This window comes from Cucurbita pepo, chromosome 13 (genome assembly GCF_057944985.1).
Source record: "Cucurbita pepo subsp. pepo isolate OVF chromosome 13, ASM5794498v1, whole genome shotgun sequence".
Classification (NCBI taxonomy): domain Eukaryota; kingdom Viridiplantae; phylum Streptophyta; class Magnoliopsida; order Cucurbitales; family Cucurbitaceae; genus Cucurbita; species Cucurbita pepo.
The window spans coordinates 10,504,564-10,521,173 of record NC_141810.1 but is presented as its reverse complement, the minus strand read 5'-3'; the positions used below and the strand labels follow the sequence as shown (position 1 = coordinate 10,521,173).

At 44.6% G+C, this 16,610-nt stretch overlaps 1 protein-coding gene across 1 annotated transcript; it reads right to left on the bottom strand.

Moving 5' to 3' along the window:
* Positions 1-1,863: 1,863 nt before the first annotated feature.
* On the bottom strand, positions 1,864-13,398 carry LOC147789728 (uncharacterized). Its single transcript, XM_087116953.1, has 2 exons — positions 10,778-13,398; positions 1,864-2,644 (listed from the first exon to the last, which is right to left on the bottom strand). Exons 1-2 carry the CDS (start codon positions 13,396-13,398, stop codon positions 1,864-1,866), a joined length of 3,402 nt encoding a protein of 1,133 aa, XP_086973079.1.
* Between the last annotated feature and the right edge of the window lie 3,212 nt (positions 13,399-16,610).

Genomic DNA, 16,610 nt, shown 5'->3' with positions numbered 1-16,610 from the left:
TCAACAAAATATGTATATACTGGCACATATCATCAAGCATCATATAATTTATTTAGCCTATCCTATAGTAAGGCCACTTACTTGGTTGGCCTTGGCCGAAGTACTCCCTAAATAGAAAAACGTAAGCTCCCGTTCCGTGAGAGCTGCTTCCTACGTCGCCGGGGTTTGTTTCCTATCACACCGTTCACCACTTTCCGTTAGTATTTTACAATTAATTTACCTATAATTTAATAAATGTGAAATATGGCTCTAAAACGGCCTCGGATACCTTAATCGGGGCCGAAAACAGATCCGAGAGGGTCGAAACAATGGAAACTGGGCTAAAAATAGGTGAGCCGAGCCGAACAGCCGCTTGAGCCGCCGGAGGGAGCCCGAGCCGTTTGCGCTGAGCCGAGCCGAGGGACTGCTTGCGCCGCTGTGTGACACGTGGCAGCAGCAGAGAAAGCCACGTCGGGTGGTAGTGTCGGGTCGTGGTTCGGGTCGCGGGCTGTGGAAGGCTACTGGGCCAAGGCTAATCGTTGTGCCTCGGCTTACTGGGCTGGGCCACAAGTGTTTGGTTTGCAGGGCGGCTCAATTGGACCGTGGGTCTAGTCTAGGTTGGTTCAACTGAACCGTAGCTTCTAGGCTAGGTTGAGGTTTGGGCCGCTGTAGTTGGGCTGGGCCGAAGGCAGAGGCCAAGGGAGGAACGGGCTGGTTTACTATTGGCACGTTTACTAGGGTCTCTTCCTTTCCTCTCACGTCTACAGCACATGCTAATATAGCCCATCCACCTTGTTGGACTAACCTCTTTGCTTTCATCATCGAGACTACCTTGGGGGTAATCCTGGTATTTGTGCCTTTAAATTTAAAGGTAGGTCCTGTCGGTGGTGAAAATTTTACTTCCTTTTTGCGACAGTCTATACTAGCTCGATTTTCAGCTAACCAATCCATGCCTAGTATGACGTCGAAATCTGTCATGTTTACCACTATCAGGTCAACGCTTAAAGTTTGGTTCCCTATGATTACTTGGCCATCCTTTACTCTATCCCTAGATACTAAGTCTACCCCCGCAGGGGTGCTTACAGACATTTCATGCAATAAGGGTTCTAATTCGAACCCTGCTTGTACAACAAAAGGCATGGAAATAAAGGAATGCGTGGAACCAGAATCAAATAAGGTAAAAGCGAAATGACCTAAAATGGATAGTGTACCTGTCACCATGGAATCGGACCTCCCAGTGTCCTTGCTGGTTGACGCGTATGCCCTAGCTTGAGCTCGCGGTGGTGCTGGTTGATCCGTTCGCTCTACTACTCTGGGCGGGTTTGCTTGTGCTGCAGCATTTCCGGCCGTGCAGTTCACGGCGATGTGCCCCTCTTGACCACATCTATAACATGCTCGGCTGCCAGCCATGCACCTCCCACCGTGTAGTCTTCCACAGATAGTGCACCCTTCCTCTCTCCTCCCTCTGGCCCCATCTTGATTCCTGGGGTTCCTGTCAGTATGTCGGGGAGGGCGTCGCTCATCCCATCTAGGAGCGGGTCTGTTATTGGAACGGTGCCTACGTGCTGGTGGTGGATGGTCAGAGCCTCCTGATTCATGAGGACGCTTCTGCCCAATTATAACTGGCTCTTCACGTCGTTTCTCATCCTTTGGTTTCTCTAAAGCCTTGGCAGTTCTCAAGGCTTCCTCATAGGTCTTTGGGTTGAACGCCTCCAACATGCGGCGGATTCTTAGTTCCAAACCCAATACAAATTTCTCTGTCATCTTTTCCTCAGTGTCCACCATGGACGGTGCAAATCTCTTGAGTTTATTAAACTCTCGGTTGTACTTCTCTACTGTGAGTCCTCCCTGTACCAGGTGGGCGAACTCCTGCTGCCTTTTAAGTCACTCTGACTTAGGATAATATTCTTTAAGGAAGGCCTCCTTAAATCGTTCCCAGTTCATTGGTCCCCCTTCTGGGTTAAGGAGGGCTTTGTTATCTCTCCACCATATCTCTGCGTCCTTTTGTAGGACGTAGGTTGCACAGGCGACCTTTTGGTTCTCTGGGCACTCCATAGTCTCAAAGGTGGTTTCCACCGCTGTAATCCACATTTGGGCTTCTATGGGGTCTACTAGGGAACCATTGAATGGTCGAGGGTCGTATGTCTTGAAATCCCTTATCCAGTTTGAACATCTAACAGGTTGTGGAGGGTTTACTGGGGCATTGGCCTGAGTAGTGGCCTGTGCCTGTGCCTGTGCCTGTACCTGTGCCAGTGCCAACGCCTGTGCCTGGGCCTGTGCTTGGGCTTGTTCCTGGGCCTGTTGTAGACTGGCTTGCTGATTGGTTACCAAGGTTTGAATTAGGGCTTGGATGGAGTCACACATTAACCTAGTATTAGCATCTACTCCACCCACTGGGGGTGCAGCTTCAGGTGCGACTTGGAGTGGTAGGGTAGGCTGGGGTGGAGGTTCTACTTGTGGTGGAGGCTGTACTGGTGGTGGAGGCTCAGCTTGTAGTGGAGCTAGAGGAGGTAGCTCAACTGGAGGTAAGATTGGGGGCGGCGTAACTGTTACCGGCCCAGTCTCTGATCTTTCTTGAGGTGGGCCCTCTACCGCCACACCTCGTCCTACTTCTTTACGACGGGGTCGCCCCCTTCCTCGTCTTCCTCTTCCTCTTCCTCTTCCTCTTTCTCATCCTCCGGGCATGGTTCTATAAACCAATATAAGGTTGCTTAAGTCTAAGGCCTTAATACTATGCATATATATATATATATAACAATACGCACACTATACAATACATCGTAACGCCAAAGAAGTAAACATTCATCATGCTAAGCATCATATCATGCTACTAACAAAATTACTCAGCATGCAACACATGACATCATACTCTTAAATAAATACATGAAATATCACAACCATTTCAGTAATGTCAACATAAAAAAAAAATGCATGCGAGTTTTAAAACATTTCTCTTTTCTTATCTTATGCAAGGCGTAACTGACGGTGACGGGGCATCGACGTTGGGACCGTGGAGCGTGCCAAGCCTACATCGTAGGCTAGTCTACAGAATCTAAAACCTAGAGCTCTGATACCAACTGTAACGACCCTAAATTTCCACATATCTAGAGTCGCCACTAACGTCTCATGCTCATCTCTAATGCAGAATAAAAATGTAACGCCCCGTTGGGTTTAATTATATATATATATGTGTGTGTGTGTGTGTGTTAAAATAAAAATAACAACAAAATAAAGAAAAAGAAAAAAAAACTGACTACCTCCTTTAATCTCTCGGTCCATCCCCTAAAATACCTCCCCCAGTATTAATAACTCAGCAAAAAAAAACAAAAAAAACAAAAACAGAAAGAAAATATTTTTCTGGAGGAAACCAGAAGGAAGACAGATAAAGGAGAGATGGTAGACAGAGGAAGAGAGATGTCATTTGAAAAGGTTAGTAATCAGATTTACCTTTTTTATTTTTCTCCTTATTCATACCAAGCATATTAGCAATTATTTAGATTTGAGTTAGAAATCTAGAAATTATCTGTTGTAATGATCTGAATTAGAAATTATCTATCCTAGCTAGCGAGGGTCCATGAAAATTGATCAGAGAAGAAACAGGAATAGATAGATAAGGAGGAGAGAAAGATAGCAAATTTAGAAATTATCTGTTGTAATGATCTGAATTAGAAATTATCTATCCTAGCGAGGGTCCATGAAAATTGATCAGAGAAGAAACAGGAATAGATAGATAAGGAGGAGAGAAAGATAGGGAAAACATATTCAAATAAAAATAAAATCTGGCAATAGAATTAAAATATGAGACAGAGAAGGAAAAGAGAAGAGAGAAAGATTGGAAGACAGATCAAATAAAAATAAAAAAATAAAAATAAAATCAGAGAAGAAACAGGAATAGATAGATAAGGAGGAGAGAAAGATAGGGAAAACATATTCAAATAAAAATAAAATCTGTCAATAGAATTAAAATATGAGACAGAGAAGGAAAAGAGAAGAGAGAAAGATTGGAAGACAGATCAAATAAAAAAAAAAAAAAAAAAAATCTGGCAATAGAATTAAAATATGAGACAGAGAAAGGAAAAGAGAAGAGAGAAAGATTGGAAGACAGATCAAATAAAAATAAAAAATACCAAATTTGAAAAACATAATCCAAAGAGATTTTCAGAGGAAGATTAGATTTGAAAATAGTAAAACTAAATAAAATCTGGTGAGTAGAATTAAACCCCTTGTAATAAACTGCTTATAAGAATGAAACTAATTAAAAGAATTAAATTTAAATTGCTTAAAATAATTAGATATGGAAGTAGAATTGAAAGGCTAAACAGAATAGTTGAAAGAAAGAAAAAAAAACAAAAAAAAAAAAAAAAACAAAAGAGAGAGGATTTTAGGAAAGAAAAGAAAGTTAGAACAGTTTGAAGATGACAAGTACTGTTCATATAGCAATGGCAAAATTGAAAGGCGAAACAGAATTAGAGTTAAAAGAAAGAAGAAAAAAAAACAAAAAAAAAAACCAAAAGAGAAAGGATTTTAGGAAAGAAAAGAAAGTTAGAACTGTTTCAAAATTGCAAGTACAGTAAATAGAGTTAAAATATGACATAGAAGAGAAATAAGGGATAGAAGAAGATATGAGAAATTGTTATATTTGTATCTATAGGATATAACATTAAATGTTGAATTATCCAAGCCACTTGAAATATTAATAATATTGACATATTATTAATTTAAGGTTTAAGTTTTATTATCCTATATAATTTAGAAACAATGAAAACATGAAATTCGATTTTTATTGAGACCGTTTAGAGCAGTTTTTCACACGGTTAGTTGGATTATTAATTAAAATGTGAAATACTAACAAAATGTGACGAACGATGCGATAGGAAGCAAACCTTGGCAACATTTGGTGTAGTTCTCGAGGAATGGGAGCTTACGTAAATAAATTAGGGAATTCTTCGGCTAAGGCCAACCAGGTAAGTGGTCTTACTATAGTATAGGCTAAAAATTGTATGAGTTATGATGTTGTATGAACTATGTCGTACGATGCAGTATATGAGTTATGATGATATATGAGTTATGATGATGTGTGAGTTATGATGCTTGATGATATGCGTAATATATATATATTTCAATGATTGACGTACTTGATATGTTTGATGCACTTTGTGGCAATATGATGAGTATGATGATTGCGTGACGTTTACCTTAATATGATGATGTATTCCATATTGAGCATGTTATATGATGATGAGTGCCATATTGCATCATGTCGTTAGATCGACATAGGACACAACCCTTAGAGCGTGAAAATGATATTAATATAAATATCCACGAGTATGTGTTACCTAGAGTAACAAAGAGATGGAGACTAGAGGGTTGTGTCAGAAGAGACATTATGATGGATTTAGAGGGACCTCATGCATATTGTATGTTCATAAGCATAGGGCTACTTCCCCTAGAGATGATGAGTGCGGACGCGCACTGTATAATGAGCGCGTATGCGCACAGGTGCGAAAGCACACAGATGAGGGTGTTCATGAGGTGCATGACACTATGGGGTTCCGCTGACCTCCGGACGTCGCTACAGATTAGCTTGACCAGAGGGTCCAGGGGGTGTGCGAGCGCCCTGGGGATTCACACTCGCACGTGTGAGTCTTGTGTAGGGAAGTACTACACATTCAATTTGTCCGAGACTGGAGGCCACCCCTAAGATGATTAGAGATAGGTCCCTAAATCATGATTGCATGTGTTTGCATTTGCATGGCCCCCTATAGTGGGGCCACTTACTGAGTATTCCTTGAAATACTCAGGCCGTGTGCCACATCATTTTTTTTTGAGGTAAAGGCAAGGCGCACTTGTACGGAGGATGGCGGCATCGCGAGCAGAGACTGTGGCACGTGCATAGGGTAGACTCATATTTGAATTTCTAGTCTTAAGTTAGAATAGGTTGTTTTGCATTTCATTGTTTTAAATTATTTTGTATTTGTTTTTGTTTTCTCTAAATTTCAGTATTTCATATTTAAACACGTAAGACCATGGCTGTGTTTTTCAGAGAAGAAGTTGTTTTAAACGTTTTTTTTAAGTTTACGTTATCAGTTATATTCATGTAAGAGTTATATTTCCGTATTATAGATGAGCATGAGACGTTAGTAGCGACTCTGAGTATGTGGAAATTTAGGGTCGTTACAAAAAATCTAAGCATACTCATCTTTATTAGCGGAAAAATTTAAAACTTCAAAATACATTAAAACATTGGAAAACACTGCCGGACTTACGTGTTTCAAACATCGTGCTGGAGTTCAAAAAAGATAAAATAAAACAATTACAAATTAATTAATATAAATGAATGAAATGCAAACGCCCTATCTTAACCAAGACTAGGAATTAAATATGCAACTATCCTATGCACGCACCACAGTTCTGATCACGATGCCACCGTCAACCGTACATGGGAGCCTTGCCTTTACCTGAAAAACAATATGGCACACGGCCTGAGTATTTCGAAGAAATACTCAGTAAGTGACCCCACTATAGGGGCCATGCTAATGCAAACACATGCAATCATGAATAGGGACCTATCTCTAATCATCTTAGGGGTGGCCTCCAGTCTCGGACAAATTGGATGTGTAGTACTTCCCTACACACGACTCACATGTGCGAGTGTGAGTCCCTAGGGCGCTCGCACACCCCCTGGACCCTCTGGTCAAGCTAATCTGTAGCGACGTCCGGAGGTCAGCGGAACCTCATAGTGTCATGCGCCTCATGAACACCCTCATCTGTGTGCTTTCGCACCTGTGCGCATTCGCGCTCATCATAAGGTGCGCGTCTGCACTCATCATCTCTAGGGGAAGTAGCCCTATGCTTATGAACATACAAAATGCATGAGGTCCCTCTAAATCCATCGTAATGTCTCTTCTGACACAACCCTCTAGTTTCATCTCTTTGTTACTCTAGGTAACGCATACTCGTGGATATTTATATTAATATCATTTTCATGCTCTTAGGGTTGTGTCCTACGTCGACCTAACGACATGATGCAATATGGCACTCATCATCATCTAGCATGCTCAATATGGAAAACATCATCATATTAAGGTAAAAATCATGCAATCATCATGCTCATCATAATGCCACAACGTGCGTCAAACATATCAAGCGTCCCTCAACAAAATATGTATATACTGGCACATATCATCAAGCATCATATAATTTATTTAGCCTATCCTATAGTAAGGCCACTTACTTGGTTGGCCTTGGCCGAAGTACTCCCTAAATAGCTAAATGTAAGCTCCCGTTCCGTGAGAGCTGCTTCCTACGTCGCTGGGGTTTGTTTCCTATCACACCGTTCACCACTTTCCGTTAGTATTTTACAATTAATTTACCTATAATTTAATAAATGTGAAATACGGCTCTAAAACGGCCTCGGATACCTTAATCGGGGCCGAAAACAGATCCGGGAGGCTCGAAACAGTGGAAACTGGGCTGAAAATAGGTGAGCCGAGCCGAACAGCTGCTGGAGCCGCCGGAGGAGCCGCCGGAGGGAGCCCGAGCCGAGCCGAGGGACTGCCTGTGCCGCTGTGTGACACGTGGCAGCAGCAGAGAAAGCAACGTCGGGCGGTAGTGTCGGGTCGAAGCGCGGGTCGCAGTCCGGTTCGGGTCGCGGGCTGTGGAAGGCTACTGGGCCAAGGCTAATCGTTGGGCCTCGGCTTACTGGGCTGGGCCGCAAGTGTTTGGTTTGCAGGGCGGCTCAATTGGACCGTGGGTCTAGTCTGGGTTGGTTCAACTGAACCGTAGCTTCTGGGCCGGTTTGAGGTTTGGGCCGTTGTAGTTGGGCTGGGCCGAAGGCAGAGGCCAAGGGAGGAACGGGCTGGCTCTCCCGGGTTCTGGGTTCGGGTTGACCCGGATCTGTGGATCTCGTCTTCCTTACTCGACTTCAGCCGATTTTCCGGCGAGCTTTCTCTCTCCTTCTCGCGGCGTTTTCGTTGCCGATTTTGGTCCTCTTCCTTCCCTTTTCCTCTTTGTTCGTCGCCCTTCTTTCCTTTTTGGGAGTTTTGCGGCCTAAAAGCTCCTAAAAGCCATAGATCTAAGAATCGATTAAGAAACCTAATTTTTCGTCCTCGGTTACCGACGACGACGCTTACGAAATAACACAAAACGCACCCTGAGTTATTGTGCTTTCGTTAGGGATCCCTCTTATGGTGGTAACAGATCGTTTGGTGTCGGTTTAAGGGTGGTTTGAGGGCTCGTCGGAGAAACTGGACACTCGCCGACGTTTGTCCGAAATCTCTCTCTCTCTCTCGAAATTTTCTCTCTTTTCTCCCTTTGCAGGTGTTCTGAAGATGCTGGGCTGAGGGTGGGCGTGTTGTGGCCGTCGTTTTGCGTGGGTTCCGCAAAACTCGGCGGTCGCCGGAAAACTCAAGGGTTTTCCGGCGACTGAGTTTTTTTTTTTTCTTTCATTTTCTCGTTTTCCTTTATTTATATATATATATATATATATATTTCTTTGTTTTCCGGGTCGTTACATTATCTACCCCTAAAAAGAACTTTCGTTCTCGAAGTCTCAAACTCTTGTACCAACTCCGGGTATTTCTCTCTTATCTCGTCCTCACGCTCCTACGTGGCTTCCTCATTGTGGTGATTCCGCCACAGTACCTTAACGAACGCCATACTCCTGTTGCGTAAGGTTTTCACTTCTCTAGCTAAGATTCTTACTGGTTTTTCCTCGTAGCTCAGATCTTCATTGAGTTGGAGTGGTTCGTAGTCTATTACGTGGATAGGATCCGTAATGTACTTCCTCAGCATCGACACATGAAATACATCATGTACTCCTGAGAGTGCTGGAGGTAAGGCTAACTTATACGCTACCGGACCAACTCGCTCTAGGATCTCGAATGGTCCAATGAATTTAGGACTTAACTTGCCCTTATGTCCGAATCTTAACACACCTTTCATAGGTGCCACCTTGAGGAATACTGAGTCCCCCACCTCAAACTCCAGGCTTTTACGCCTTACATCGGCGTAGCTTTTCTGTCTACTTTGAGCGGTACGCATCCTCGCTCGAATTTTCTGGACAGCCTCATTGGTGAGTCGAACCAACTCGGGTTCTACTAATTCTTTCTCTCCTACCTCGTCCCAACATAGTGGGGACCTACACCGTTTCCCGTACAGGGCCTCAAACGGTGCCATTCCAATAGTTGCTTGGAAACTGTTGTTATACGAGAATTCCATTAGGTGGAGTTTGGAATCCCAACTTTCCTTAAAATCTAGTACGCAAGCGCGTAGCATGTCCTCTAGAATTTGGTTTAAACGCTCCGTTTGTCCATCTGTTTAGGGGTGAAAGGCGGTACTAAAGTCGAGGCGGGTACCCAGTGCTTTTTGAAGTCCGCGCCAAAACGCTAACGTAAAGCGTGGATCCCGATCCGACACTATAGACACTGGGACTCCATGTAGTCTTACTATTTCTTTCACGTACAGTTGTGCCCAATTGTCAACTGTATATGTAACCTTCCCAGGTAGAAAGTGTGCCGACTTGGTCAACCTATCAACAACTACCCAGATCACTGTATAGCCCTTGGGCGTTTTGGGTAAACCTACTATGAAGTCCATCGCTATGTTTTCCCACTTCCACTCCGGTATGCTTAGGGGCTGCAACAACCCCGCCGCCTTTTGTCTTGGAGCTTTCACTTGTTGACAAACTAAGCACTTGCTCACAAACCCGGCCACATCCCTCTTCATGCTCTTCCACCAAAGGTGTTTTTTTAAATCTTGGTACATCTTAGTACCTCCTGGATGCATAGAAAATGGACAGTTGTGAGCTTCCATATGTATTTCCTTCCTTAAATCTTCTATTGCCGGAACACATAAGCGTCCATGATACAATAGTCCTTCATCTGATGACTTCGAGAATCCATCTACTGGACTTTCGTCTAGCTGTCCTAGGACTTTCTGTAGGTTAGGATCCTCTCGTTGGGAGGTAATAATTCTCTGCCTAAGCGTAGGTTGTACCGTGAGTCGGGCCAGCTGTGCTATGACTCCCTCGGTCGCTACAGCTATGTTGGCTCGCTCGAACTCTCTTTGTACCCTTACTTCCCTCGTAATGAGGGCTGACGAGTGGACCGTCTTCCTACTCAAGGCATCTGCAACCACATTTGCTTTCCCAGGGTGGTACCGGATATCTACGTCATAATCCTTCACCAATTCTAACCACCTTCTCTGCCTCATGTTTAACTCTTTCTGGGTGAAGAAGTATTTCAAACTCTTGTGGTCGGTAAAAATTTGGGTTTTCTCGCCATACAGGTAATGTCGCCAGATTTTCAGCGCGAACACTACAGCGGCCAACTCTAGGTCATGGGTAGGGTAGTTCTTTTCATATTCTTTAAGTTGACGAGATGCGTATGCGACAACCTTGCCGTGTTGCATTAACACACATCCCAGTCCTTTCATGGAGGCATCACTATAGATCACATATTCTTTTGAGCTCTCGGGTACTATGAGTACCGGGGCGGTTACCAATCTCTCTTTTAGGTTCTGGAAGCTTGCCTCACAAGCATCATCCCATCTAAATGGCACCCCTTTTTTTGTTAACTTTGTTAAAGGCGAGGATATTTTAGCGAAGTCCTGCACGAACCTTCGATAATATCCCGCCAATCCTAGGAAACTCCTTACTTCCGTTATCGTAGTTGGGCGTTCCCACTTTGTGATCGCTTCGACCTTGGTGGGATCTACAGATATTCCGTCCTTTGACACCACGTGTCCTAGGAAGGAGACTTGTCGTAACCAAAATTCGCATTTGGAGAACTTGGCGTACAACTTGTGCTCTCTTAGGGTGGTTAGGACTTTTCGGAGGTGTTCCTCGTGCTCTGGGTCGATTCTCGAGTATATGTGGATGTCGTCAATGAACACAATCACAAACATGTCTAGGCATTCTTTGAATACCCGGTTTATTAACTCCATAAATACAGCTGGGGCATTGGTGAGGCCAAATGACATCACTACAAACTCGTAGTGACCGTACCTTGTCCTAAACGCTGTTTTTGGTACGTCTTTTTCATTAATCCTAATTTGGTGGTAACCGGACCGAAGATCTATCTTAGAGAATACTGTTGCTTCTCTGAGTTGATCAAACAAGTCTTCTATTCTAGGCAGAGGATATTTGTTTTTTATGGTTCTCTTGTTTAGCTCTCTGTAATCGATGCACAGACGCATCGATCCATCTTTCTTCTTAACAAACAACACTGGCGCACCCCAAGGGGACACGCTAGGTCGAATGAATCCTTTATCTAGTAAGTCTTGCAGTTGCGCCTTGAGTTCCTTCAACTGTACTGGCGCCATGCGATAGGGTGCTTTGGAAATAGGCCCAGTTCCCGGCTCGAGTTCGATGACGAAGTCGACCGCTCGGGAAGGGGGTATACCAGGTAAGTCATCCGGAAATACATCTGGGAACTCGTTTACTATTGGCACGTTTACTAGGGTCTCTTCCTTTCCTCTCACGTCTACAGCACATGCTAATATAGCCCATCCACCTTGTTGGACTAACCTCTTTGCTTTCATCATCGAGACTACCTTGGGGGTAATCCTGGTATTTGTGCCTTTAAATTTAAAGGTAGGTCCTGTCGGTGGTGAAAATTTTACTTCCTTTTTGCGACAGTCTATACTAGCTCGATTTTCAGCTAACCAATCCATGCCTAGTATGACGTCGAAATCTGTCATGTTTACCACTATCAGGTCAACGCTTAAAGTTTGGTTCCCTATGATTACTTGGCCATCCTTTACTCTATCCCTAGATACTAAGTCTACCCCCGCAGGGGTGCTTACAGACATTTCATGCAATAAGGGTTCTAATTCGAACCCTGCTTGTACAACAAAAGGCATGGAAATAAAGGAATGCGTGGAACCAGAATCAAATAAGGTAAAAGCGAAATGACCTAAAATGGATAGTGTACCTGTCACCATGGAATCGGACCTCCCAGTGTCCTTGCTGGTTGACGCGTATGCCCTAGCTTGAGCTCGCGGTGGTGCTGGTTGATCCGTTCGCTCTACTACTCTGGGCGGGTTTGCTTGTGCTGCAGCATTTCCGGCCGTGCAGTTCACGGCGATGTGCCCCTCTTGACCACATCTATAACATGCTCGGCTGCCAGCCATGCACCTCCCACCGTGTAGTCTTCCACAGATAGTGCACCCTTCCTCTCTCCTCCCTCTGGCCCCATCTTGATTCCTGGGGTTCCTGTCAGTATGTCGGGGAGGGCGTCGCTCATCCCATCTAGGAGCGGGTCTGTTATTGGAACGGTGCCTACGTGCTGGTGGTGGATGGTCAGAGCCTCCTGATTCATGAGGACGCTTCTGCCCAATTATAACTGGCTCTTCACGTCGTTTCTCATCCTTTGGTTTCTCTAAAGCCTTGGCAGTTCTCAAGGCTTCCTCATAGGTCTTTGGGTTGAACGCCTCCAACATGCGGCGGATTCTTGGTTCCAAACCCAATACAAATTTCTCTGTCATCTTTTCCTCAGTGTCCACCATGGACGGTGCAAATCTCTTGAGTTTATTAAACTCTCGGTTGTACTTCTCTACTGTGAGTTCTCCCTGTACCAGGTGGGCGAACTCCTGCTGCCTTTTAAGTCGCTCTGACTTAGGATAATATTCTTTAAGGAAGGCCTCCTTAAATCGTTCCCAGTTCATTGGTCCCCCTTCTGGGTTAAGGAGGGCTTTGTTATCTCTCCACCATATCTCTGCGTCCTTTTGTAGGACGTAGGTTGCACAGGCGACCTTTTGGTTCTCTGGGCACTCCATAGTCTCAAAGGTGGTTTCCACCGCTGTAATCCACATTTGGGCTTCTATGGGGTCTACTAGGGAACCATTGAATGGTCGAGGGTCGTATGTCTTGAAATCCCTTATCCAGTTTGAACATCTAACAGGTTGTGGAGGGTTTACTGGGGCATTGGCCTGAGCAGTGGCCTGTGCCTGTGCCTGTGCCTGTACCTGTGCCTGTACCTGTGCCAGTGCCAACGCCTGTGCCTGGGCCTGTGCTTGTGCTTGTTCCTGGGCCTGTTGTAGACTGGCTTGCTGATTGGTTACCAAGGTTTGAATTAGGGCTTGGATGGAGTCACACATTAACCTAGTATTAGCATCTACTCCACCCACTGGGGGTGCAGCTTCAGGTGCGACTTGGAGTGGTAGGGTAGGCTGGGGTGGAGGTTCTACTTGTGGTGGAGGCTGTACTGGTGGTGGAAGCTCAGCTTGTAGTGGAGCTAGAGGAGGTAGCTCAACTGGAGGTAAGATTGGGGGCGGCGTAACTGTTACCGGCCCAGTCTCTGATCTTTCTTGAGGTGGGCCCTCTACCGCCACACCTCGTCCTACTTCTCTATGACGGGGTCGCCCCCTTCCTCGTCTTCCTCTTCCTCTTCCTCTTCCTCTTCCTCGTCCTCCGGGCATGGTTCTATAAACCAATATAAGGTTGCTTAAGTCTAAGGCCTTAATACTATGCATATATATATATATATATATATATATAACAATACGCACACTATACAATACATCGTAACGCCAAAGAAGTAAACATTCATCATGCTAAGCATCATATCATGCTACTAACAAAATTACTCAGCATGCAACACATGACATCATACTCTTAAATAAATACGTGAAAGATCACAACCATTTCAGTAATGTCAACATAAAAAAAAAAATGCATGCGAGTTTTAAAACATTTCTCTTTTCTTATCTTATGCAAGGCGTACCTGACGGTGACGGGGCATCGACGTTGGGACCGTGGAGCGTGCCAAGCCTACATCGTAGGCTAGTCTACAAAATCTAAAACCTAGAGCTCTGATACCAACTGTAACGACCCTAAATTTCCACATATCTAGAGTCGCCACTAACGCCTCATGCTCATCTCTAATGCAGAATAAAAATCTAAGCATACTCATCTTTATTAGCGGAAAAATTTAAAACTACAGAATACATTAAAACATTGGAAAACACTGCCGGACGTACGTGTTTCAAACATCGTGCTGGAGTTCAAAAAAGATAAAATAAAACGATTACAAATTAATTAATATAAATGAATGAAATGCAAACGCCCTATCTTAACCAAGACTAGGAATTAAATATGCAACTATCCTATGCACGCGCCACAGTCTCTGATCACGATGCCACCGTCAACCGTACATGGGAGCCTTGCCTTTACCTGAAAAACAATATGGCACACGGCCTGAGTATTTCGAAGAAATACTCAGTAAGTGACCCCACTATAGGGGCCATGCTAATGCAAACACATGCAATCATGAATAGGGACCTATCTCTAATCATCTTAGGGGTGGCCTCCAGTCTCGGACAAATTGGATGTGTAGTACTTCCCTACACACGACTCACACGTGCGAGTGTGAGTCCCTAGGGCGCTCGCACACCCCCTAGACCCTCTGGTCAAGCTAATCTGTAGCGACGTCCGGAGGTCAGCGGAACCCCATAGTGTCATGCGCCTCATGAACACCCTCATCTGTGTGCTTTCGCACCTGTGCGCATTCGCGCTCATCATAAGGTGCGCGTCTGCACTCATCATCTCTAGGGGAAGTAGCCCTATGCTTATGAACATACAAAATGCATGAGGTCCCTCTAAATCCATCGTAATGTCTCTTCTGACACAACCCTCTAGTCTCATCTCTTTGTTACTCTAGGTAACGCATACTCGTGGATATTTATATTAATATCATTTTCATGCTCTTAGGGTTGTGTCCTACGTCGACCTAACGACATGATGCAATATGGCACTCATCATCATCTAGCATGCTCAATATGGAAAACATCATCATATTAAGGTAAAAATCATGCAATCATCATGCTCATCATAATGCCACAACGTGCGTCAAACATATCAAGCGTCACTCAACAAAATATGTATATACTGGCACATATCATCAAGCATCATATAATTTATTTAGCCTATCCTATAGTAAGGCCACTTACTTGGTTGGCCTTGGCCGAAGTACTCCCTAAATAGCTAAACGTAAGCTCCCGTTCCGTGAGAGCTGCTTCCTACGTCGCCGGGGTTTGTTTCCTATCACACTGTTCACCACTTTCCGTTAGTATTTTACAATTAATTTACCTATAATTTAATAAATGTGAAATACGGCTCTAAAACGGCCTCGGATACCTTAATCGGGGCCGAAAACAGATCCGAGAGGGTCGAAACAATGGAAACTGGGCTGAAAATAGGTGAGCCGAGCCGAATAGCCGCTGGAGCCGCCGGAGGGAGCCCGAGCCGTTTGCGCTGAGCCGAGCCGAGGGACTGCCTGCGCCGCTGTGTGACACATGGCAGCAGCAGAGAAAGCCACGTCGGGCGGTAGTGTCGGGTCGTGGTTCGGGTCGCGGGCTGTGGAAGGCTACTGGGCCAAGGCTAATCGTTGTGCCTCGGCTTATTGGGCTGGGCCACAAGTGTTTGGTTTGCAGGGCGGCTCAATTGGACCGTGGGTCTAGTCTGGGTTGGTTCAATTGAACCGTAGCTTCTAGGCCAGGTTGAGGTTTGGGCCGCTGTAGTTGGGCTGGGCCGAAGGCAGAGGCCAAGGGAGGAACGGGCTGGCTCTCCCGGGTTCTGGGTTCGGGTTGACCCGGATCCGTGGATCTCGTCTTCCTTACCCGACTTCGGTCGATTTTCCGGCGAGCTTTCTCTCTCCTTCCCGCGGCATTTCCGTTACCGATTTCGGTCCTCTTCCTTCCCTTTTCCTCTTTGTTCGTCGTCCTTATTTCCTTTTTGGGAGTTTTGCGGCCTAAAAGCTCCTAAAAGCCATAGATCTAAGAATCGATTAAGAAACCTAATTTTTCGACCTCGGTTACCGACGACGACGCTTACGAAATAACACAAAACGCACCCTGAGTTATTGTGCTTTCGTTAGGGATCCCTCTTATGGTGGTAATAGGTCGTTTGGTGTCGGTTTAAGGGTGGTTTGAGGGCTCGTTGGAGAAACTGGACACTCGCCGACGTTTGTCCGAAATCTCTCTCTCTCTCTCGAAATTTTCTCTCTTTTCTCCCTTTGCAGGTGTTCTGAAGATGCTGGGCTGAGGGTGGGCGTGTTGTGGCCGTCGTTTCGCGTGGGTTTCGCGAAACTCAGCGGTTGCCGGAAAACTCGCGGGTTTTCCGGCGACTGAGTTTTTTTTTTTTTCTTTCTTTCGTTTTCTCGTTTTCCTTTATTTATTTATTATATATATATATTTTTTTTTCTTTCTTTCCTGGGTCGTTACACGCGTTTCGAAAAGCGATTGAACATCTCAGCACACTCGCGGCAGATGGTGGTGCTCAATTGATCGTGCCGCCGGGGAAATGGCTGACTGGAAATTTTAATCTGACTAGCCATTTCACACTTTTTATCGATAAAGAAGCAAAAATTCTTGCATCCCAGGTTTGACCTATCGAGTATTTTATTTTTATAAAGCTATCTTTGGGAGTGGTGACCCGAAATTCTTGACCCGAAATTTTCTACTTAATTTAAGGTCGCTACTGTATACATACCATAAACATTGAATGCGGAAGACTTCATTTAAATTCCATAAAACATAACCTTTAACTTAAAACACAGCCATGGACTTACATGTTTCGAAAACATCTTTAAAACGACACAACAAAAGACTCGAAATAAAATTAATAAGCGTTT

Coding starts and splice junctions, on each gene's coding strand:
- LOC147789728 (XM_087116953.1), bottom strand. CDS start 13,398: ATGCCCGGAGGACGAGGAAGAGGAAGAGGAAGAGGAAGAGGAAGACGA. Junction 2,645..10,777: donor ACCCTAAGAGAGCACAAGTT/GTACGCCAAGTT, acceptor AGGATGAGAAAG/AGGAAGAGGAAGAGGAAGAG.